This window comes from Lepidothrix coronata, unplaced genomic scaffold (assembly GCF_001604755.1).
Source record: "Lepidothrix coronata isolate B3197 unplaced genomic scaffold, Lepidothrix_coronata-1.0 Scaffold34, whole genome shotgun sequence".
Classification (NCBI taxonomy): domain Eukaryota; kingdom Metazoa; phylum Chordata; class Aves; order Passeriformes; family Pipridae; genus Lepidothrix; species Lepidothrix coronata.
Window position 1 is genome coordinate 4202545 of NW_016690214.1, and position 23953 is coordinate 4226497.

The following is a 23953-nucleotide window of genomic DNA, read 5'->3' on the forward strand; positions in this document are numbered from 1 at the left end:
CTTCCAGAAGTAGTGTTATGGGGTCAATCAGATCTCAAGCCCAAGCTCCTGGCTGTGGAAACACTCCTTATCTGTTTTGCCAACCTGAGTGCCTGATTAGAAATCCAGTCTGCTCTCACAGCCAAGGGAGAGGGATGGGTACCTCCAGAGGGAATTCAGATCTGAGGTGGATTTAGTTTCCTCTGAGGTGACAAGGCACTTCATTTGGGTTCAGTTGAGGATAACACAGGTTTGGTCTCTGCTGTACGTTTGGGGTTTCTGGTCCTTGATGTGGTGTCAGCACAGGTGTGTGGAAAATCCGCTGCAGCTCCGTGTCTTAGAACATGCTTTGTGTGTGAACTATACATTAGAATTTGTACAGGTTTGGAAGTTGTGTAAATAATAGTCTTCTGTAGTACTACACACGTGCTATCTTGCACACATATTTATTTAGTAGTAAGACGGAAAGCTTGGAAGAGAACCATGTTTGCACAGGGCTGTAATGGCAGAGGTTTCCTTCTCATGTCAGTGTTCAGCACATAATGGAAGTTGATATATAGTGGAAAACCTTGAGGAAAGGTAATTTATTCTATCAGTATAATGGAAAATCTGTAGGAAAGGTAATTTTTTCTATCAATTTCAAATACCCATACAAACCAGTATGGCTCTATATTCATATTTGCAGAGTTTATTTGCACAAATAACGGTGAAGTGAAAAAAAAAAATAAATAAACCATGGTGAACATGAAATAAACCACACTGGAATATGGGAGGAATGTCAGCAAAGCTGTCCTTGCTGCTGCTTCAGTGCATTTATCCAGTGCTGAGTATTCCCAAACTGGGACTGAATGGTTTGGTTAAAGGAGAGCCAAGGAGGAATAGACAGTGCTTACTGGTTGTGAAACCAGGGCAAACTCTGGAGCAGCCATATGTGAATGTGGACATTGCCATATGAAGGGATGAATGTGCATCTACATAATTCCCTCAGGCCTTAAATCACAAAAGTCTGGCTGCACCAGACAGGGATTGCTCTGCAGAGCAGAACCTTCCAGCAGCCAAGGGCTTCTTTGATTAAGGATGGCTTTAAGTTTGCTGGTTTTAGCCCATTTTTAATAACTCCTTCTGCAGGGCAGCAGAAGACAGGGCTCGCTCCTCCAGGGCTGCCTCAAGTCCCACCGTATATTCCAAGTGATTGCAATTTCCTTGATCACGTCAAAAAAAGTTTGCCATGGCTGATGGTTTCTCACTGTGTCCTGTCCAGGCAGCTGGGTGGTGTTTTTCCAAGTGGAATGGTTAGTGGAGACCAGCTTTGCCGTTATAAAATGAGGAAAAGAGCTGTAGTTTTTGCAGCCAGGTAGCTGAGCGTGGTCACCCCCCAGCAGGGAGGCTGTGTTACGCTCACCTGGCTGTGGCACGGTACCAATCAGACATGCCTGGTCTCCCCAGGGATTTTACAGCCCTGGAGCTGAGGCACAGTAATTATCCTGCCGTCAAAACAAACCTTCCTCCTGCGCTGAGGACAAAGCTGCTGCTCCGAGCTGGACTCGGGAGCTGGAATAACAGGGCTACATGAGGTCAGGGTGGAGGTGAGCTGGCAGAGCTCCCCGGGGCAGGCACAGAGTGGCTGCTGCATTCCCATGTGCTTAGCTCAGGCTGCATCCCCTGCTATCATGTCCATTTTTGACAACAAAAAAGAGCAGCTTTGCTACCTCCTGTTTGACAGAAGGATGGGCATCGTCCCAGTCACCTCTGAGCTGGGAACTCTCAAAAATTACCAGCGGGCACAGACACACCACGGCCCATGCTGTGACTAGCAGCATGGTATGGGGGGGTTAGGGTGGGAACCCCTGCAGAGGCTCATCCTCACAGAGCTCCAAACCCAGTGCAAGATGACTGGGACGCAGTCCCTCATCCCTCATGGGATGATTTGTCCTTCATGGGTGCTGGGACTGAAATGGGGATGAGCAGAACTCATGTCTTCAAGCTGCTGTTCTCCATCCTTCCTCCATCAAACCCTCTTTGCAGAGAGTAAATTGTGACCAAAACAGATACTCTGAACTGCTTGAGTTGTGTTTTTACATTTCAGTATTAAAAACAGGACTCGGGACATAAAGCTGTGCAGCCAAACAGCTGGAATAAAGGTCCAGAGAGCAGACCTGGCTCCCACCATCTGCACTGGAGTCACAGCTCCCAAGACAGGCTCAGGATGTGCCCTCCAAGCCAAGTAGAATGGCTGGTTCATTCCTGCCTTGCCATGTTTAGTGTAGGACTGCAAAGTTTAATGGAAAGCCAACCTTTTTGGCAGCTTTTTATTGCAGGGACAGGAGAGGGTTTATGTGAACTGGATTTGTGAAGGCAGTTGTGCAAATATTTGTTCTCTGCTCCTTAGCAGCAAAGGGATGAGTACAAACAACATCTCCATTTAAGGTCCCACTCACTTGTTGCAAAAGACTTGATCCAGTTTTGGTCTTGTTCTAGACCTCCAGCTCGGTTTGCAGGTTGTGTAACGTGCAGCTCAGCCCCCACTCCACAGCCCTGAGCAGAGGCAGGAGTTGTGACAGAGTTGTGACAGATGAAAACCCTCCTGCACAGAGAAGAGCCTTGATCAAGGCAGTGGCTGTGAAAAGGGCATGTTTAGGATCCCCAGTCACCAGTACAATTCCATCTACAGCTCAGGTTATCACAAGCATCCATCTGCTCCCCACGAACACGGGATCTAGCCGGGAACAGCCAAGCAATGGGCAGGGGTTTATTCACTCAGTGAGGCCTGGCTGCTCCAGGCAGTTCTCCCCTGTGGGCACTGCATCAGGAGATACTGTTCTTACTGTAGGGGATGAAAATTCTAAAGACAAAAGAATTCCCAGCAAAACTTTAGCAAGTGGATTGGGCGCCCAAGTTAGATTAGGGCTGCTCTGTAAATGACCCAGGATCAGATCAGATTATCGAGACTGCAGTTTATAAGACCTCTCCCTCCCAGCTGGGATTAAGCCCTAGGCCACATATTGAAAAACAAAATATTGAATAGCTGCTCCCAAAGTGGACATAGACTATCCAGTGCGGGATTTTTCCCACAGGAAAAATGCTGTTTGATTATGGTATTAAATACTGTGCAATATTAGACATATACAGAAAGGCTCCCTAATGTTAAAGCCTTTGATTTTGCAACTTCAGTACTAGCCTTTTATGCTGTAGGTGGAGAGATTTTGTGCTTAAAAGTGTTTATTTTTAAACCACCCCTTGTGCGGCGGAGAACAGGTCTCTGCTGTGCCTATAGGGAAACTGTAAGAAAAATATCAGTTTGAACAAACTATCTTGGATGATTCCAAAACGATTTAGCCTTAAATTTCCTTTCGTGATTTCATAATGGACTTTTATCATCACTGTAATTCAATATTAATATTTTTAAATTGAAGTGCAGGAAAATTTCTGGCAGTTGTTTTTGGTAGGTTCCCTATTAATGTCTACTTAACTGGAAACAGAAAGAGCCAAGCACACATTTAATTATGGAGATGTCTGCATGACAGCATAAAATCTCAAATGAAAAAGAAACACTCTTTTAATATGAATAATCGGGAGACTTAAAAGTACCAGTCTTCTTTAAATAGCAATATATTGATGACTAAAAGCAGCACTTATGTCTAGTGCACTAGACAGCCTGGGGTTTAATGACCACTTATTTTAACCTTCTATGCTGCAGGAATGCAAGGGGAACATCCCTCAGTTTGTGTGGGATTGATGTCACCATCCAAAGTTTGGGCTCCTGCCCCCCAAAACTCCAGAACAAAAGGAGAGAGAGATGAGCTCCTCCAGAGTATCACCTCTCCTCTGCTGAGGGACATCTTTCCTCGAAGGAGATGCCCTCCTTTTTGTCTGGAAGGGCAGGCACTAAAGAGCTTTTAAATGGTTAATGTTAGTGAAAATTTACCCAATATTGCTGTACTGCCAAAATATGAGAATTTGGATTTCCACTGAAAAGCTGAAAGTGCCTTTATAAATTTCTGATCAAAAGTTTGTGATTTTGACTGAAACCCCCACAGAGATTTCCCCAGTGCCAGGCTGCTGACAGCTTTGGGGTTCTTTTTTTCAATTTAAGCAGACTGCTATTACAAGCCTCCAGTAAAGTTCTGAGGAGCTGGAAGCGGTTTAGAAACCACCATTCCTATTTACATCAGATGTGAGGCTGCTTGAAATGAGCCGTGGGCAGCCGATAAGAGCAGTGCAGGGCACAGCTGCCAGCGGGGTGAGCCCAGGGCAGGGCAGATGCCACCGCGGTGCTTTGCTGTGGCACACGCCGGGTGAGCACCACTGTGCCTTACCCACCCTCACCCTCACCCCGGGGCCGCACCCGCCCTGTAATTTATAAAATGGGTCCCTCTAAAACCAAGCAGAAAGGGGCAGAGTGCTGTGACCTCAGCCAGGAGGAATGGTCCGAGAGCAGTGCAGGAATTCCTGGGCTTTGATCCGCTGCCAGCGCCGCGTCCCCGCCACGGGGGAAGCTACTGAGGAAACAGATTTTGAAAGCGTGGCCTCTCTCCAAGGCTCTGCGTTCCGTTCCCAAAAATGTGGCCTTGCAATTTTGCACATGAGCTACAGATAAGAAGGTTATAATGTCCAGGGCTGCAGAACAAGGTTAAGCCCCGGTGAGGGTTCCAGCTCCCCTCTGGATAACCAGAAGCAGCTCAGAAGTAACAGGGAAGGAGCAGTTTCTGGAAAGCCACGCTCTGTACACACAAACACCTCTATTTCAGCTCTTCCTCAGGGGCGCTGCTTGTTTATTGATTTTGTTCCACCTACTTCTACCTTTAAATATTGCTGCTGAGCCTCAAAACCCAGGAATGGGGAGGATGGGAATTTGCTGTCTGAGGTTCCAACCTTGAAAAACAGGTTGAGGGACTCCTGTGCCCCTCTGGATTGTTGTTTGTCCACTCGGTGTGCAACTGGTTCCCAAAAACCTACTAGGGAATTTTGTTCCCTTTAGGCCTTCCATCAATTATGTGACGAGTCAGACTCATTTATGTGAGTCCAATCACACACATCACTGGAATGCTGTACACTTTTATCCACCACAGCAGGAAGAGATCTGGGTCGGGGTCTGTCTGAAAACTTATCCCTTCCATCAAAGATAACACAGTTTATAACTCTAACTCAAGGACAGACTGAGAATTCAGTGGATGGTGGATGCAAGGCCTCCACCTTTGGATACAAAGGTAGCCAATAGCAGTAACATTGGTTTTGCAATCACTCTGTTTGGAGCAGAGTAGACAAATTTGCACTGGAATCAAACCTCTTGATGCCCCTGTCTCTCTGACCTCTCAGCAACTTGGCCTGGCCACCAGTGATTAAATGTTACATCCCAAGAATTTCCTGTCAGCCAGAAGGGACGTGGTGAAATAGAGCTCCCTGCACTCTTTGTAACATACCCTAACCAAGAGAAAAAATGTTTGGAGTTTTGTCCTTGAAGTTATTTCTGCAGAAACAGTGAAAAAAAACAGTCTCTAAACATATCAGGGGACTTGCAAGTTAGATGATCGCTTGGATCTTCCTGTCCCTGCCAGTCCCTCCACTCCCTCTTCTCAAGGCTAACAAGCATCATTCAGATTGGGAAACATGGTAGGGACAGTGTATCTAGTGTTTGTCAGGCTCTAGTAAAGAACATGTTTATTTTGCTTCCGAATTATATTTGTAAATATTTATGAACCAGAGAAAAAAATGGATTCATATTTTATTAAGTCTGTTTACAAAACCTAGAAGAGCTGAGACAATGCCGTGCATTACAGATGCTTTCTCCCTTTCCAAATGTATTTAAGGAACCTATAAAAAATAAAACTAGCAGGCTGTCAGCAAGCTGCTTTGGGAGGAGGCTGGCAGGAAGGGCAAAGGGAGTTCAAAAGGCTGCTGGGCTCCTCACAGCCCCTGCCAGCGAGGCCGAGCTCCCGTGCAGCCGGTGCTTCGTGACCCTCACGGGGCATTCAGGCACCTCTTCAGTGTCACTGCCTTACATTCATCTTGATCTTCCTCTCCTGTATTTGGTTTTTTTTTTTTCCCAAACTATTGAGAAAATTTTTTTTTTTTTTTATTTGGTTTTTTTTTTTTCCCAAACTATTGAGAAAACTAAGTACCATTTTAAGCTAGACACAATCACAAAAAATAATACAATTCGAGCAAACTTACCTCAAAAATCTCAGAATGAGACACCGTCCCATGAGAGTAAAATTTCAACTATTTAACCTCTGACAAGAAATCGGTTTGTTTTCTTTTGCTAAATATGTTTAAAATCTCTAAGCAGTTCCAAGTGGGATGTAGAAATCATTTCCTCTCAGATGACAAATGACAGGCTAAATTCCACCCACTGTTCACTTTGGCCTGACCTGGAGCTGATAGGAAACAATGAGCGTCTTTCCGTTAACTTAAATGGATTTTGTGTCAGCCCCATTAAGTAACAGCTTATTTCCCTTCATTGATTGTGATGTCAAAGATGAGGTATTAAGAGTGATTATGGATGGCAGACACGTTCACAGAGAAAAAAAAAACCCAATGGTGGGAAGAAGAAAGGAGAGTAAAGGTTTGTGCATGTCAACGTTATAAACATTGATTAAAGATGGTCCACCGTGGAAAGGGATTTAAACATGGAACTGCTTCACTCTGGCTTTGTAAGTGTGAACATTTTTCATTTACTGTTTAAAAGGCAAAAACTTGGGAGTTTATAAAATATTGGGGTCAAAGAGAAATAATTCAGTTCTGCATGGGTAACAGGTTGCTAAAAAGATCTTCAAAAGCCTCAACTTCTGGATGCCAAAATCCAACATCTGGTCTTTTTTTACCCCAAGAGTGGGGTAAAAAGCTGGTGATGGTTTTCTTTGCAGGCCACAGTGATGAGACCCCATCAGTGCAACTGGAGGATGGGGTGGAAGACTTGGTCCCTTAGGATCTACTGACACTGAGAGTATCTACTGTTATAGTACAGTCAGAATAGTTCTTTATTCTCTGTTGTAGACTCCCTAAAGGCAGCAACAACCCAGAGTCTCATGACTCTCATCCTTTTGGTTTAAGAATCTAAACTGTGATTTTTTAGGTGCTCTTCACGGTACGGTCCAAACTGGACCTGAAGGCAATGACAGCTGCTTAGTTCCTGAGTCAGGTTGTCCTGATTTGGCCTTCTGTATAAAATTCTCTTTATGAGCGACTTTTACCTTTGCATTGCCCTTTGATAACCCCCTCTTTGCCTCTTAGCCAGAATTACATACTCATTTCTGCTGGAGGAACTGATTCATGTTCCAGGGGCTATAGGCCTCCATCTTTTTATGGTGTAATTACTAAAAGCCAAACTCCCCTGACATTTTTTATTTCTAAAGAAGCCTTGAAATTTGGCACCTCTATGACTAAGGCTTCCCAAAGGAAAAGCTACATAATCAATATCTGAAAGCAAGATACTTCTGTATTTTTTTTGAAGTAAAAGTTCTCTTCAGTCATCAACAGACTTGATTCATCTGATGACTCAGAGTTTGTGCAGCTGGTCCAAGGCCATTTCAGAGACTGAAAAGTGCTGCTTTTCTCTCCCTCTCTGAAGACATGATCTTTTCTCAGCTACATGAAGCACCTCCTGCCCTTGTGTCAGCTTCTTCATCAAGGAGAAGGTTATATTCAGAACATGCCACCAGGAGGAATTTGATTGAAAAGATGGATTAATATCAAATTTGATCTTCTTTGGGTTTCCCAATATTCATTTTGAAATCTGTGGCCTTTTTTTTTGCTACTGGAAATGCAATACATGGCAGGACTATTGTTTGATTCACAGACCAAATGACTACAAAATAACATTTCTCCATTACTTTCCTGCAATTAAACTTCAATAGTCACATAGATAATCATAGTATAATTTCATGTCTGTCTTTTGTTTAGGAGCTTAAAGCTCATTGACTTGAAGTCCCTAAGTCAGATACATTCTCTCTACACTTTGCTTTAAGTTTTCTAAAAATCAGAGCTTACATTTTCTGCACACATTTAGGTTTTATTTTTATTATAAAATTCCAGCCTCCCACCAAATTTTAAAATTCAGCCATTGCTCTCAAAGCAGTTCAATGGCTCAGTTCACAGGTAATTTAAATAGTCAATTTTAAAACATCACTCTTTTCTGAGTTTAGAGCTTTCCCATTAATTGCTGTCATATGAATGATTCCTATTGACTTGAAGTACTTTGGTGTTATTCCCCAAGGTAAATGTTTATTATCCCCACAAAATCTTGTGGGTTTGTGGCCATGAAAAATACACTTTCCTCAGAAATACTGACAAAAGAGAAACCTTCAGCTGAATTTGACATTTCATTATCTAGCCTAATGTAATCTAATACAAGGCCCATTCCTCTAAAACCCCTTGTTTTACTTGCAGGAGGTCTTTCTATTATATTAGTAGCAATGCTATAATCCCATTTCAGGTCAGTGCTGGCACAAGAGCTGGGACACCAGGTAAATATTTATGTTTCAACATTTCTACTGTGAGTGGCTGTCTATGCCAAGGAGCCAGCCCTTCTTAGATACCTGTGTCACCCTGGAAAAGTTGTCCAGGCCAGAACTAATTCCATTAGTGTTTGGAAAGCTATTTATAAGCCTGCCTTCAGTGGGATGACCTTATTAATTAGACTGGGAGAAGGCTGAGGGAGGGAGAGGCGCTCGTTTCACAAGACCATTGACATGCATTTCAGTAAGTGATGCTTCTCCTTCACACTCCGCTCAAAATGACTGTCAAATAAAGCAGAAATCTGGGTCAGTCTGCAGAAAGGAAAAAAAAAAAAGCCAACAGGTTCCTCATCCTGGTTCAGACCCAGAGTGCAACTTTTCTCAGGGTAGCTCTGCTGCCACGTGTCCTCAGATGTGCTAACAAAGCCCAAACCCTTTGTTCTCTTTACCACTAAAGCTTCTAAATCAAACCTTAACCAAACCATCCCCTTCCTCCTTTATCATGTACACTGCTAAGACAGGAAGGCTGGATCCTCATATTCTGTTTGTTATGAAGTCAAAAGAAGGCAGAAGGGTATTTCTCTCCGCCCTTATTTACCAGAAATGCTTGATTTACTCCCCGGTGTAGAGTGGGAGTAGAGAGGAGTTTCACCTGTCAGACTCGTTTCCTTTGCCTCATTAAGGCTCTGTGCTGCTCAGCTTCCTTCACCTCCCCACTGCATTACGTTGGCCAAGAGCTCCCCGTGTGCTGCCCTGCTGCCTCCAGAGCCAGCCTGTCACCACTGGCAACTCCAAAAAGTAAGTACCTGGGAATGTTAGCAATGTCTTGTCACTAATACATCCGTTTTGGCAGCTGGGGAGCTGCTTCTCTGTTATCTGTTTAACAAATCAGGGGACTTGTTATTGTGCAGGCTCGTAATAAGAACTCGTCTGTGCCAAAGGGCCAGAAGAAACTCAGCTTTTGTGTGAGGTGTTTACTTTTATTAAGATAACCTCCTGAGAGGATTTCATTCACCACTTGACATCTCATGTGGCAATTAAATGTTCATCTTGGGTGGGGAAAAGGAAGCTTTTGGCAAGTCCTTGATATTCGTTTGATAGATTTGTGCAACTCGAGACAATTTTGCAATGCGGTGAAAACTACAGACCCCACTTCTGTGCCTCTCTTTGCATAATGTTCTAAAGGCATTTGATGTCTGACTCAGAAGTTATGGCTATGTGTGACAATTTAATGCTCATAAATAGGCAAGGAGAACAAATTTCTCCATCCCTAGACAAGCAGACAGCGCTTGTGAAGGGCCAGCAGGAGATTCTGCATGGGTAAAATTTGACCTAGAAATAATAAGGGCAAACCACACAGCTCCTGTGCTCCTGACTGTCAAGAATTGCAATTAGTAACAGATTTGCTATGTGAACACCTCTTATTAGGTGCCAAATGGGAGTCCGTTGGGTATCAAACTGAGATTGCCTGGTTCACTTTGAACAACCCATTTTACAAATACCTCACAGCCCTGATCAGAACTAAATTCTCTTTCCCAGTGTAAAAATAATAGGTTAAATGTCTTATTAACGAGCCCTTGGCTGTTCATTTTCAATACATTGCTCCTTCCAAGCACACTACCTGATTGTGCCCCACAGCAGGGATGCACTCGAGTAAGAAAAGTTCTTCCATCTTCTTGTAACTCTGACTCATCTATTAAAATTCTGGCTGAGTGCACCAGGACATATTTCTAGTCTTATGAACATTTTTAATCAAATGGACTTTGGGTATTCAAAGGCTCTTTTCTTTTATACTTTGTGAGTAATCAAACTAATAAGGTTTTTCTTCCTTAATTTTGTATGCTTAATGCCAATTTTTAGGATTTAGATTTAATGGTTCCATGGTCTATAATAAGGGGTTTCTTTTGTTGTGATTTTTTTTTTAAGGCATTCTGATTAAATAGATCATCAAAAGCAATTACAGAGATGAGTTCAACAAGAGTCACTGGTACTAAAAATATGTTCTTGGTCAGGACTGCTCTAACAATATGTGTGCTGAGTAATTTAGTTCTCTCCTTAAGAAACACAGACATCCAGTTAAAAATCTTCCAGTTTCATCACCACTTTCAAGATGGTTGGGGATCTTAAGCTGGTTCCACTCAGTCAGGCTTCATGATAAGAGTGTTCTTATTTTCATTCAAAGTAAACAAGTTTGAAACAGTGATTATTTTTATTAACTGTATCTTGAATCTGTACATCTTTGATGGAACAGGAAGTTACAGCTGTTTGAGATCTGTGACCACAGAACAAAGGTGGAAAAACAGGCTTTGAAAACTGTGAGGAGAAAAACTCTCTGTGATGTGTTTGCTGGTAGAGTCCAGATCAAATGTCCAAGGCAGCATGGAAGGAAATGAAAATGGGAGTGGCTTGGGAAGAGACAGAAGAAAGAGTCAAAGAGGAGCAGGGGGAATGAGAGAAGATGGAGACAAGATCTAATGACTCCGTGTGCCCCTTTGAAGGTGTCGGCACATTCATTTTACAGGAGTCAGTCCAGGCTTTTATCAGAATCTCAAAGCAGTGGCTTTCCAGTCACGGTGTCCACAATGTCACATGATCCCGAATGTTTTTACAGCCTGAGAGTGCAAATTACTGGGGCAGTGGCCGAGGAATGCAAGGATGAGCGTGTGGTACTGAGCAGGAAGGGAGCTGCGCCACCACAGGTTCTACCTCAAAATAAAGCCAGGATATTGGGATACTGCTGACGCTTCAGCTGTTCAAATGTAGCTGCGTGTGCAGGTCTGGGCTCTTCAGTCGCATCCTCAAACTTGGCTCCTTTTGGATTAACAGGTAACATAAGCAATATGAAACCTTATTACCGGTGACACTGTTAAATCAGATGACAGATTGTACCAATTTATTAGCAGCGATACCTCAGAGATTAATAGATGTGTTTCTCGGGGAGCCAGCTCAGCTCTGCATTTCAAGGGCTCTCCTTTCCAGCAACAAGCTCTACCTTCCCCTTTGAGCAAAGATGAGCCAAGTGCCTGCCTTCTGGCCCAGCCCCAGCTGTTCTTGCAGCAAGCCCCTGTTGGAGACAACCAAAATCTGCAATTTGTACTAGAAGAGCTTATTCCATCCTGAAACTACAGAATCTGAGGGGCAATTCTTGCCATGGCAGTTTACAAAACTGTTACCACTGAATCCTTTGCTCGCTTCTGGCACAGAGGAAGAGTTGGTAAATGGGACTGAGGGCCGTGAAGGCCATGAAAAGTCAGATTTAGCCTGACATCCAGCCAAGTCATGATGTTCACACTTCCCTCTGCTGCCTGTGATGGAGGTGGTTACCTGGCAGAGGTGACATGCTTGGCTGGGGAGATGACTTACAAACCGTGGCAGCAGCGGCCAGCAGATCCCATCTGTCTCAGTCCTGCCATAAAAGATGTTAACATCAGGTATGGTTTATTTGTCTAAACCTGTGGTTTGCTTCGGTGTTCCTCTACTAATCACTTTTGTTGAGGCCTGGAACCATTCAAAATCCCATTGTAAACAAGATCTTAGATTCCACAACAGGAGCATGAATAGAACGTAATATTCTCCTAATTCATGCCCTGATTTGTACAGTACGAGGCAACACCACATTCATCTTACGGAAACACGCTTGACGTGGTCCCTTCACGTAGTGGAATAACCCTTGCTTGGAAGTTTGTTTGGAGTAGATAAGATTACGGTGTACAGGCAGGGGAACTAAGGCAGCTAGTCAGGTTATCACAGGCAGTCTCAACACTGTAACCTCGATTCGGAGTAAATTACCCCACATGCAGCTTGATGTGACAACAAAGCAGGAGTGTTTTGCTGGGCATCTCCACAGCGGGAGGGACCCCACGGGCAGGGGGGTGAGGACACCCGGCGCCGCATCCCTTGTGGAAGGGCTCCTTCAGCTTCCAGGCTTTGAGGACGAGGCGCGTTGCCACCGCCAAGCCCTCATCTCGTGTGGGTGAACGAGCCAAGACAATGCAATTCCACCGCCATCCCCCGGTGCCGTTCCACCCCCCTGCGAGGCTGCGGGACGAGCTGCCGCCTGGAACCCTCAGCGCCGACACGGCGGCCGTTGTTCCCCGGAGCCCTCAGCCCCACAGCCAGGCCGCGGCCCCCGGCGCTCCCCCAGCCCGGTCCCCGCGGCGGCGGTGCCGGGGGGCGGTGCCGCCCGCCATGGCCGGGGCGGGCCGTGGCGCGGTGGGCGGGCCGGGGCCGGGGCCGGGGCGGGGGCGGCGCGGGCTGAGGGAGCCCTGGGGCCGGTTAAAGCGGCCGCCGCCCGCCCGGCTCCGCGCTCAGCTCGCCCGGCGCCCGCCGTCCTGCGCGCCGCGGCCGCTCGCTCGCCAATGCGGGCCCGGAGCCCGGCCCGAGCCGCCCCCGGAGCCGCCCGCAGCCCCCCGGCCCGACCCCCCGACCCGGACCCATGCGGCGGCTCCGGGAGCGGTTCCGGAGGTGAGCTCGTCCCGCCGTCCCCCGGCGGGGCTCCCCCTTCCTCCCCGTGCTCTTCCCGAGGGATGGGTGGGGGAGCCGAGATTGCCGCGGCATCGCTGGTGGCGGGCGGGGAGGGCAGGGCAGGGCAGGGCCGTCCCGAACGGTGCGAGGGGATGGTGTGTGTGTGTATGGGGGGTCTGGATGGGGTTTGTTTCTTTATTTGTTTATTTGCTGCCCCGTTAAGCGGGTGAAGGGTCGCGCATCCGGCCGTGGGTCGGATCGCGCGGGGCCCGACCTGTGGCTCCCGGGCCGGGCTGGGTCCGGCACCCGCAGAGCGCTGGAGATCCCCGTCCAGCTGCCCCTCCGGGCGGATTGGTTACAGAATCATAGAATCCGGAATGGTTTGGGTTGGAAAGACCTTAAAGCTCAGCCTTAAAGCTCATCTCCTTCCACCTTCCATCCCCCCGCCATGGACAGGGACACCTTCCCCTATCCCAGGTTGCTCCAAGCCCCATCCAACCTGGCCTTGGGATGGGGCAGCCACAGCTTCTCTGGGCAACCTGTGCCTCCCCACCCTCACAGGGCATCTTCCTGATGCCCAATCTAAATCTACGCTTTTTCAGCTTAAAAATCAGCCCTTTTTCAGCTTAAAAAGCTGCTGCTTGTGTTCATGGCAGGGTTGATTGGGTAACTGCGGTCAGGGTTTCTAAATAAACATGTACATCTGTGGGCTTTAGGTTCTTCTTTGCCCAAAGTTGGGATGCAAGGCTGATAACTATTGATGGACAGTCCATCTCTAGGATAAGGGCAGTTTCTGTGGTGCCTTTCCTCAGCAGGTACCCACCATAGGGCTGCCCTGCCCTCCTTTCACCAACTTGCTCAAGAAACTAAAACCTAAGTACTAAAAGGGAAATAAAATTGAAAGAGAACCGAGAGAGAAAAATGCAAATGCAGTCGGATGTGGTTTTTCTGTGCTAGCCCACACCTCAGCTGTTAGGCTGGCTGGTGCCTTGCCCCTGAGCTCAGATGTGCTGCAGCACCCAGGGCTGACTTTTTGCTGCCCCTTCTTCACTTGAAATGTTGCCTTTCGTACTTGCTGGAAGGCTGAGGACCTTTGGGGAGGTCAGTGGGATGCACAGGCACTTTTTTCCGTGACCTAAACTATGCATGGTACCAGAGTTGTTTATGGATTCTCTGAGTATTGCAGATTTCCTTTCATCTTTAGTATCGTGCTGTAAGTACATGAACCTTTGCACAGCGTGTGATTTCGCTGATATTTCCAAATAAGGGAACTGCTTCTGTACTGATCTGAATTATTTCTGTGCCTCAGATGTTCAGTGATAGTAAAGATTGTGTGAGCAGTTACAAACCACAACTAGATACTGTCAAATCCAGGAAGGAAGGCGCCTAGTGAAGAGGAATATGGCTCTATTTTTAACTGAATGAATTTGTAAAGAGGAAATATCAGCCAATTTGGCAAGCTTTTTATGAATCTTTTAGATTCTCTTCAAAATCTTACCTGAACCTTCATCATGAAAATGTAGTGCTGATCTGTTTTGACCTGCTGGTGATTTTTTTCTTTTTGTCTTTCCTCTTGAAAACAAAGAGCCTAGATAACATATTAGATAGTGAAGCATATATTTAGCTACTGAAGCAATTTTGAACCCCATTTAATGTGTGCTAATGCTGGTTTTGTGGAGTTACGCCCACCTTGTTGGAGTTTCTCATATGCTGTTATTTGTGGTTTATTGGGTCTAAATGGCTTCTGCTGCTGGAAAGCACAAAGAAAGACAGATACAGAAAGGGATAATGTGCTTTTATGTTGATAAAAGGAAGTATGAGGTCTTCTGAGCTGAATAAAGGAAATATACTTCCTGAAAGGACTAAAAAAAAAATCCAGATCTTCAAGGCCGTTATCAGTGCTTGCTGTTTTTCCTGACATTTTGCTTCATGCTTAAAAGAATAATTCATTCAGCAGATGGGAATCATGAATAAGGCGAGATTTGATTTCCCTTCTGCAGTCTTGGGTCTAATCTTGCTGTGCTGCCAGACAAGTGCCACACAGAGATGTGCAGTAGATTTTGGGATTTTGTAATTTGTTTTTCTAAGCTGGATTTGCGTGCAAAGATAAAGCATTAAGAACGCTCAGATTTTCCTCCTGCTTTGTCTCCCAAATACTATGCTCTCCTAATTCTGGAATCACTGTGAAACAGGCAGCATCTGCTCCTTGGGAATCAATGGGAGCTTGAGATCGGGGTCTCTCACAAAGGATGGATCAGTCCCTGTGTTTAGCATTTAAAATATTCAAAGTATTTCAAGATCAGAGCTCAAGCAGCGCAAAGGGAGGGATCTGAGTTTCTTCCCTCTTGTTTTAAATTGTCGTATGTCTTTCTCAGTACCCCTTTTCCACTTATATTGGGAGTGTGCTCATCAAAGAAGGTTGTTTGCGTGCTGTGGAATTCTGGAGCTTGGACTTCCTTGGCCTCAAGCAGATGTTGAGCATTGAGAATGCATTTAAATTGTGAAAAGGAACTCATTGCTCAGCTCAGTGTGAAAGCATCCTGCTCTCCTGGCTGGCTGCAAGCAGTTCTTAGTCTCTTAATTTCAGTAATTTCATATTCTGGTGTTGAAGGCATTAATATTTTATATTGGAGATCTTGGATTGTCAGTATCTGAAATGGAGAAGTATTTCTGTTTTCTTCTGAGATGTGCTGCAATATCCCCTGATTAAATGACTCCAGTTTCACTGGAGCCCTGCAATTAAAGAATACATCAGAGATTTGCTAGAAAATCAAAAGGCTTCACTTAGAAGCTTTATAATTCTGTAAATTATAGTCCAGTTCAGTGGGACTTTATCAGACTGTCCTGCATTTGATAATAACCTTAATGGTTGTGTTATAGAGAGCCTTTGTTTGGGAGTAAACAGCATCTGAATGCTGTAAATTGAGCTTCCACTTTTAGGAAGGTGAGATTATAATTCCCACAATTATCTTTTCCAGAAGAGGCAAACGTGACCTGTAGACAGGAGGAAGAACAATGTCCCTGTGTTTCAGTATTCATGTGGCAGAAAACAAGAAGCATCTGTTGTTGGTGGAGTGGGGTTTATTTATTTATTTATCTCTAAGAAAGAACAGAGCGGTTTCTGCCTCTAGAATGTGGATAAGTCTGTAACCACATTGTTCTGCCTTCATGTTGCAGTGTCATACGTCCCTGTAACTACAGGAGTACATGGCTGACTTCAACTGTATGTGTCAAAATAATTTCTCCTGGTTTCGATGTGTACTTCAGTAATATCACAGAGCAGCTATTTTCAAACTTCAGGTCTGTTTCTTAAGACATTAAGCCTGAACTGTCAAACTGGAAATGATACAAATGTAAGGGAAGCTGCAATTATTGCCCTGTGCAACCACCTCTTTGGTGATCCTCCCTCTGAAGTTGTTCCTGATAACATTTATAAATAATTAATTATCAAAAGGAAGGGGGAAAGAACTGAACCTTTGCTCTACTAAGAGCACTGCCTGTGAGAAGTGGCCTGAGCAAATGTGCTCGTGTTTGATGCCTGGGTCTTGCAGCCTGTTGCAGTCGGTGCCTTTCAGAAGGGAGAGGGTCACATGTGCAGCAGAGGTGCTACTGGGGTGTTGTGAGACCCGGTTTTTAAGGCAGAGGTAAAGCTGAACTCTGCCCCTCCTGCCAAAACACACCAGTAGTGGTGTGTTATTGGTGTAAACCTGGGGGTGAAGGGGATGGGTGAAGTGTCACTGGTTCCAGCAGAACCCTCTCTGGTGGAGAAAGACCGAGTTTGGGATGTCAAGGACGTCCAGTAAATCTTTCAACAGCCGTGTTCCTGACCATTTTTGTTGTTACTGTATGTAAAATAAGAAGAAATGTTTGAAATGTTTTCTAAGTGCAGAGTTCTCTGAAATCTGGTGCTTGTCTGTTTTGCCAGCCTGAAGTTACCACATGTGAATGGATATTTGCATTGTTCCTGTGATGCCACAAAGGGGAAAAACCCCCAACTCCTTGTGTAGATAACAGAGCAAGGATGGCTTTGTTACTGTTTTTGTGTTCTATTCTGCTGCTAATAACTGTCTTCAAATTACTGAGAGCAAGGGGTTCTAATTTCTGAAGTGTTCTTTCAGAATTCTGTCTAAAATCTTACATTACCCCGAGCTCTGTTGTGGCTGCTTTAGAAAGATGGAGTATACTTTCTACTAAATAAAAGGAAAAAGAATTACAAGTAGTCCTCTGCTGGATAATAGAACATCCCATTAGCAGGCTATCTTCAATTATTTATAGATTTTTATATGATAATAATATCTTACATGGAAATTAGGAACAGTGGGAGTTATAAAGCTACTACTGAGTATAAGCTTATTCCCGTTGGTTCTTCAGCTTTGGGTTTCTTTTTCTTTTTTTTTTATTTTTTACCTCTTGTGGAACTTCTAAGTACCATCACAGAGAAATGCAATAATATTCTAGATGTGATCAGTGAAAAGTTTCCCATGACTTTGAATTTATGGAGTCGGGCAAGGGCAGTCTGAGCCTGGTCACTCGCTGAGCCAACAGATGCTTTTATTTTTAAATGTTTTCCTAATTTGGAAGCAGAACTGAGCGAACTGAATGTTCCAGCTTTAGAGGATGCAGAGATGGTCTTCAGCAGCTGTTGAAGACCTGTAAGCACTGGACAACAAATGTTTTGTGAGTGTGTATATGATGGTGGTGTCATTGTCCTCTTGGAGAGGAGAGCACTTGTCACTGACAAAGGAATTGCCATTTTTTAACCATATATTAACTCCTGCAGTTATTAATTTGCTACCAACCATTTATTCTCAGTGTCTGTGAATTAAATTCACATTTGTCTTATCCTTTGTATTAGTAACAACTGAAACTGTTTCTTGAAGTTGCCACAATTTGGGGAGAGATCACGATGCTTTTGTTTTATCATTGCTGCTACATTTTCATAGAGGAGCTTAGAAAAAAATGGTTCACAAATCACTTAGTAAATCAGCCAAGAAAACCAAATGAAATATCCCACAGATTTGGAACTGCTTACTCAAGATTTGGGTTGGATTTTTTTGGTTGGTTGGTTGTTTTTCCCTGGGTTGAGGTCAGCCAATATTTTATGGATGTCATAAGAACAGGATTCGTTTTGACTTAAACCAGGAGGACATGGGGAAGGACCAACGTTTGTCTAACAAGCTTTTTATATAAATCTTGCTAAAAAAGCTGCTCTCAGTTGTGAACATAAAGACATATTCTCTGTTTGTTGTGAAGCTGTTCCTGGTTTGTTGGATATGTGACTAATTGTCAGTGCATAGTTTTATAATAAACCATTCCTGCAGTAAACAGGAATTATTAGTGAAGGAGAATCCCTTTCATGGGAAGTCAGCTGTGCTGGGATAACACACAGTACTGGAGCTGGAGCAGTTTATAGCTCTGATTCAACTGCTTGCATATAGATTTGTGCTGTCTTTTACAGGTGTTTCTACACAGATCTAAACTGTGTAGTTTCACAGAAACAACTCAAGTGTTTGGGTATTTTACTACAGTCAAATGAAACATTTGCATTGGCAAGTTCTTCCAAAGCTTTCTCAAGTTTCATCATATTCTGTTTGGCTTGCACAGACTGTGTTTGGTGTGATTGATTGTTTGTTAGGTAATGTTTGAAAATTCCTAGAGAAAAAGGTGGAATGTCTATGGTAAACCTCTTGAAATTTTTCCTCTTCAGAGTTGACCGTGAGAGTCTCCTTTCATCCCTGTGTATCTCGAATCTTAGTTACAGACACAAGATGGGATTGGCCTTAAAGAAAAAATGAGCCATCCAATACTCCAAACACAAATATTGCTTGCTATAGGAATCAAAAAGTCAGTGTTCAGGTTGGTTTATTCCAGGGTGTTGGAGAACTGGATTATTGCTGTAGTTTCAAGAACTTCTTAAAAGAAGAGTAACCCTTGGCAGCTGTGAAGTCCAGATTTCAAGAGCAATTCAAGTCCATATTATCTAATTTAAATAGGAAGTAGTTCATTCTTCATCTGACCAAGCTGTCAGAAAAGAGGGAGTCTTGATGTGTGGGAAGCCTTGATGGAAGATAACCAAGCCCTGCGACAGGCAGGCACAGAAATTGCTTTAACGTGTGCTGCTGGTGGGGAGGACCTGGGACAACTCAGGTTAAATGACAGTAACTCTGAACGTGTCTGTACTTATATTTCTTAACGCTGCTAGGCTGGAGATATTCCTTCAGGACACTCCAAGAGATGGTTTATTAACTTGCCTAAAAGTGCCTCTTAATTATTCAACAGGTTCATGAACCACCCAGCTCCAGCCAACAGCCGCTACAAACCCACTTGCTATGAGCATGCTGCTAACTGTTACACACATGCAGTAAGTACACTTCTTTTTTTTTTCTCTTTTTCTCTTTCTTTTTTTTTTTTTTTTAAACCAGACGTTTCAGTGAATTTTTGTGGGTTTGGATTGCTAAATGCTCACCTTTGCCCAAGTGTATTCATATTTACGACCTCACTGGTTTTGTGTGTATAAGCTTTAGCTCTGGCAGTCCAGAAAATCAGATGTTTGGTGATGGCTGGCGCCTGTTCTGAATCTCCAGGAGCTCCAGATGCTTCATAAGGTGCCTTTTTAGCAAAGTTATAAGTCTTTAACTAGACATTTTTCCTCTCTCCCAGTCAAAGGATGCCTATGAGAAAGGGAATATAAGCCAATAATAGTTAACCCTGCAAGGTGGATTTTCCAGTTCTGTGCTGACATAACATTGTGTACTGCAAGTACAAGAAAGCTTTATCCATGTTCAGGTATAGGCTTCATCAGACTCATGTGGGTATGAGCTAGAAAAGCTGGACTGGCTCAGTTCTGATACTTGATATCTGGGAATCGATTCTTCAAGAAATCTGCTGTTTTGCAAAGAGGCACCAATAGTGCTGACAGCCTTGTGAAAACTCCCACTCTGTCCTTATTTTCATAACTTAAAGACTCATTCTACATTTGAATATACAATATAGACATACAGAATAAGGAAAGCAGTCCCCTTTGCTGGGTTTTTTTTGTGTTTTTTTTTTTTTCTTTTAGTAATTAGGAAGTTTAATTTGCTGTCTGGCACTTTGAAAAGGACTTAAAAATGTGTTTGTTTGTTTTTTGAGATAGCATTTGCCCTTTTATAAAAGCAGCTTGTGCTTCTCCTCAATCCCTTGTTTAACTCCAAACATTTGAAGTATGTTTGACTTTGTCCTCAGTCCCTTATCTCTAGAGAGTCTGAGTGAGCTGTAGAGCTCAAGGTAGTGCCCAGGACTCTTCAGCTCTAGAAGGGGCTCTGTTCTTAAGGATCCTTTGTGAATATTTTATAAATAACCAACATACAGCTCCATGGTGCTGGTAAAAACAGAATCACTTGGTTTTTACACATAGAAAAGTTAACTGAAGCTTCTGTGTTCCTAAGCCAAGGGTCTCATGTACAGCATTATGTAAATATATGCTTACTTGCCTAGGGAATGAAGCAACATTCTGTTAGTTAGCACAAATATGTAGTTTATCTCATAATCCTTGTGCAAATCTTGTTTGCTCTGGCCAAAAAGTTAGATTTCAAAATATCTGGCAGAGGTTGCTGTGCTCCTTAGCAATTTTAGCTTTCACCTAGTTGAAAAACAGGCATGTCTTATTTCTGCCTGTTAGCAGGAGGTTACAGCCAAGATGCATCAGTATTTTTTGGAATGCTGCAGTCTGTGCTGTCTGATTACCTCCTGAACAGTCAAACTATGTGCTAAAACCTACCATGAACTGTTAAAATAAAGAGGGATGCAATAACTAACTTTTGATCAATAATTAAAGGCTTGAAATGGAATCTAAGCTGGGAAAACAGTGGATTATACAGAAAAAGCTTCTCTGTGTCACAGACTGTTATTAAATGTTAGATGGTCAAAGGGGTGAGTCTTTGCCATAGTGTGAGTTTTCAATTAGACATTGCTAATTCTAAACAGAATTTAGCAATGGCTCTCCATAAAGGTTTGGAATAAAGAGATATATTCATAATTCAGGAAGCAGTCCACTTGTAATTTATGAGTGGGGCTGTACTCCTCAGCAGGTATCCCGCCTGGTTTTTGACTTAAAATTACACAGGAATCAGTTTAGGCAGTTGCTTAATAAAAAAAAACCCCAATGATAAATGAGGGTACAGAATCCCAGGCATAGCTTTTTTTGCTACAATGCTTAAAAGGTAACTTTTTGTGGCAGAGTAAGGCATCTTCAAATTTCCAGCTAGTAAGGCTATTTAAAATGCCTTGATCTTTTTTTTTTTTAGCTTTAAATGAAGCACTGCCTTGCCTTCAGACAGTAGGAGACAGGAAGGGCAGCTCAGTAGTTGAAAACAGAGACAGAAAAGACTGTTCTCTGTGTTTAGAAGAACAGGAAGGAAGCAGTGCATGAGAGAAGCAGGGGTTGTAAGAATTGGAGTTGTAAGGTAAGCTAAGTCTGAGGGGAGGGATGGCTCTTTCATCATGAAACTTTCTAGTGTACATAAGGTTTATCAGACAAAAGATGTGCCCTGTTGTGTTAAAACCTCAGAATTTAGGCATGGCTTGCTTTAAAACTGCTCAAAAAGTTTCTTTCAGCTGCCTTAAAAGGAGGAACTATTCTTTAAATTAAGCCATGGCCTCTATTCCAGGCTGGGTTTGTGCAGTGCTTGGAAAAATAGAAGTAAAGTAAATATTTAAAAAATGACACTTGGAGCATTTAGCAGGACATGTGAGCACAGGAGAAGGGGTCACCAAAATCTGAGAAGGGCTCCTGTGATGAAAGTGCCTCCATTGCACCTGACTGTAGGAAGAGTTTCTCTGCACTGTGTGTGGCACAGCACAAGTTGCCCGTGGGCTTCCCACTCCATGGCACTGGTCTCCTTATTTGAGGGGACAATTGATGAGTAGGGAGAGATGGTACCTGGCTTCAGGAGGGCACTGCTGGACCAGGCAGCTGGACATGGACACAGCCCTTCATGGCTCCCTCTACGTGTCACACGTGAGTTTTGGCAGCTTTGTGGATCTTTCTGTTGTCTTCCTTTCCCAAGAGGAAAAGTATGGACCATCTTTATGCCCTTAGTGCACAGAAAATAACTTAATTTGCCATGATTGTTATGTGCAAAAGCAAAATTTCCAACAGATTTTTAAACCTTACTGTGGAAGAAATTGTGTACAGAAACGAAGAACACAGATAAAACACTGGCCAATGGAGCAGAATCCTGAGCAGAATCCCAGACAGAGGGAAGATACTTTGCTATAAGTTGGTAACCAGAGAGTGTAATTTCCCTGAAGTGGGTCTGCTCAGGTTCACAGGTTACTGTTTCAGCCTCTTTCTTTGTGCCTTAAGGCTTTTTGCTCATCCCGACAGTTTGTGGTAGTTGGTTTCCCAAAATACGTAACATGGGGGGGGTGTTAAAGATTCCTGCCTATAGCTGTAAATAAAAATATTTTATTCCTTTGTCTTCCTCCTTATTTCAAAGGGGTTTTTACTTTCATGCTCTCAGTTTGTTCTGGCATTTGTCTAGAAAACTTAGGAAACTGTTGCCTTCTCTTTTGTTCTGCACCTCTCTCTTCCAGCCCCACTTGTGATGCAGCCAGGATTAATCAAGGTGCTAAAATTAGTAAATTGGAGTATCACAGTTCTGGGTTTCTCCTCAGTACATTAAGTTACTGGGTTTGATGATAATCATTTGGAAGAGTTGCACTCCTTGATGAAAATAAGCAAAGGTTTTGTGACTTGTAGCTGTTCTTTTCCTGAGAATATTGGCAACTTAGAAATGCTGTGTCATCACCCTGAAATGACACAGCACAATCACACTCATTCTCTTAGATCTGATTCTCTGGCTACTTTTTTTGGTAAGTATCCCTCCTTTTAAAGGACTGATAATTGCTTCTCCCTTCTGAAGGCTGGAGATTGAAATGTAGTTCTTGTACTGGAGACTTTTCAAATGAACATGGGAAAATCTGCCTTGTTTTGTCAATTGAAGTGTTGTGTTTCTTTTGTAAGATGGATGAAGCCCATTGTACCATATGTTGTCTGTCATGGCATTGCTATCTAAAGGACTTTTATCCAGTTGGCTGGAGCAGCAGGGTATCATTTCTGGATTTTGTATTTAATCCAGCTATTTTTGGTCCAAAAAACAGAGTAATAAAACATCTCTTGTTTAGTCTGACTGTTCCCATGGTGCCTATCAGGCACAGAGGGGAAAGTGTTTCCAGATAGAATACTTAAAATAAAACAGTCAGTCCTTCTCCTGGGGTATAGAGCTGTATCCTGGGAGAAGGGGAATTGTTCTGCAGAGCCAGGACAAGGCAGAAAAGGGACTAAATCAGGTCTTCATTCATGTGCTCATTTGTACTCTTCATTCTGAAGGTGCAGAGAAGGAAGTGATAAGAAAATTGCTTATTTGTTTTAACCCTATTACTTTAGATAAAATAATTACTGGGAAAAGCTGATTGACACTGAACTTTGTTATGGCCTATTTGAGCATCACACATCAAAGCTTCACTTGTGAAATATTTATTTGAGCATATCAGTAAAAAGCTGGGGTATCTGTGTAAGAAAGGCAAGTTATTCTGTGCAGTATCTAAATCTTGTTTCCCAAGAGGGCTTCCTTCCTCTGAAGTGGTCTCGAGCAGAGCCTCTGAGCAGCTCATGCCTCGGCTGTTAGTAGGGAATTAGGAGGGATTTCCTATTTTGCCTTGTACCTGTGGGTACATGATGTCCCTGAAACCTTTTAGTTGTCTCTGAAGTTTAGTCAAAACTGAAATTTGCACTAGAAATTGGGAAGAAAACTGATAAATGTGGATACAGTGGGACTGCACAGCCTAAAGAAACACGGCTCAACACTGTTCTGGGGTCGAGTATCCTCCTGTGTCCTGCAGAACCCAACTGAAGCAACTGTCACATCTCATCCCTTCCTGGCTGCCTCAAGGGCTTCAGCCACACTTCAAACTGTGTGTCATATGTGGAAAACAGGAGTGACTGATCTCCTTCAACCTTCCCTGAATTTGGGGGCTGTCTGGGATATGTGTATGGAAACTTAGGGCTGGTGATA

At 43.6% G+C, this 23953-nt stretch overlaps 1 protein-coding gene across 4 annotated transcripts in view; it reads left to right on the forward strand.

Moving 5' to 3' along the window:
* Positions 1–23953, forward strand: part of MMD (monocyte to macrophage differentiation associated) — a 41495-nt gene that overhangs the window by 11125 nt on the left and 6417 nt on the right. Inside the window, exons 1-2 of one of the 4 annotated variants that reach the window (XM_017812103.1) lie at positions 12764–12896; positions 19176–19257. In XM_017812103.1, the coding sequence (XP_017667592.1) occupies positions 12868–12896; positions 19176–19257 (111 nt within the window). In that variant the 5' untranslated portion in view covers positions 12764–12867. Of the gene's footprint in view, positions 1–12763; positions 12897–14023; positions 14110–18672; positions 18753–19175; positions 19258–23953 lie in introns of those variants that run through there. The other 3 variants (XM_017812100.1, XM_017812101.1, XM_017812102.1) reach the window with 3 other exon arrangements.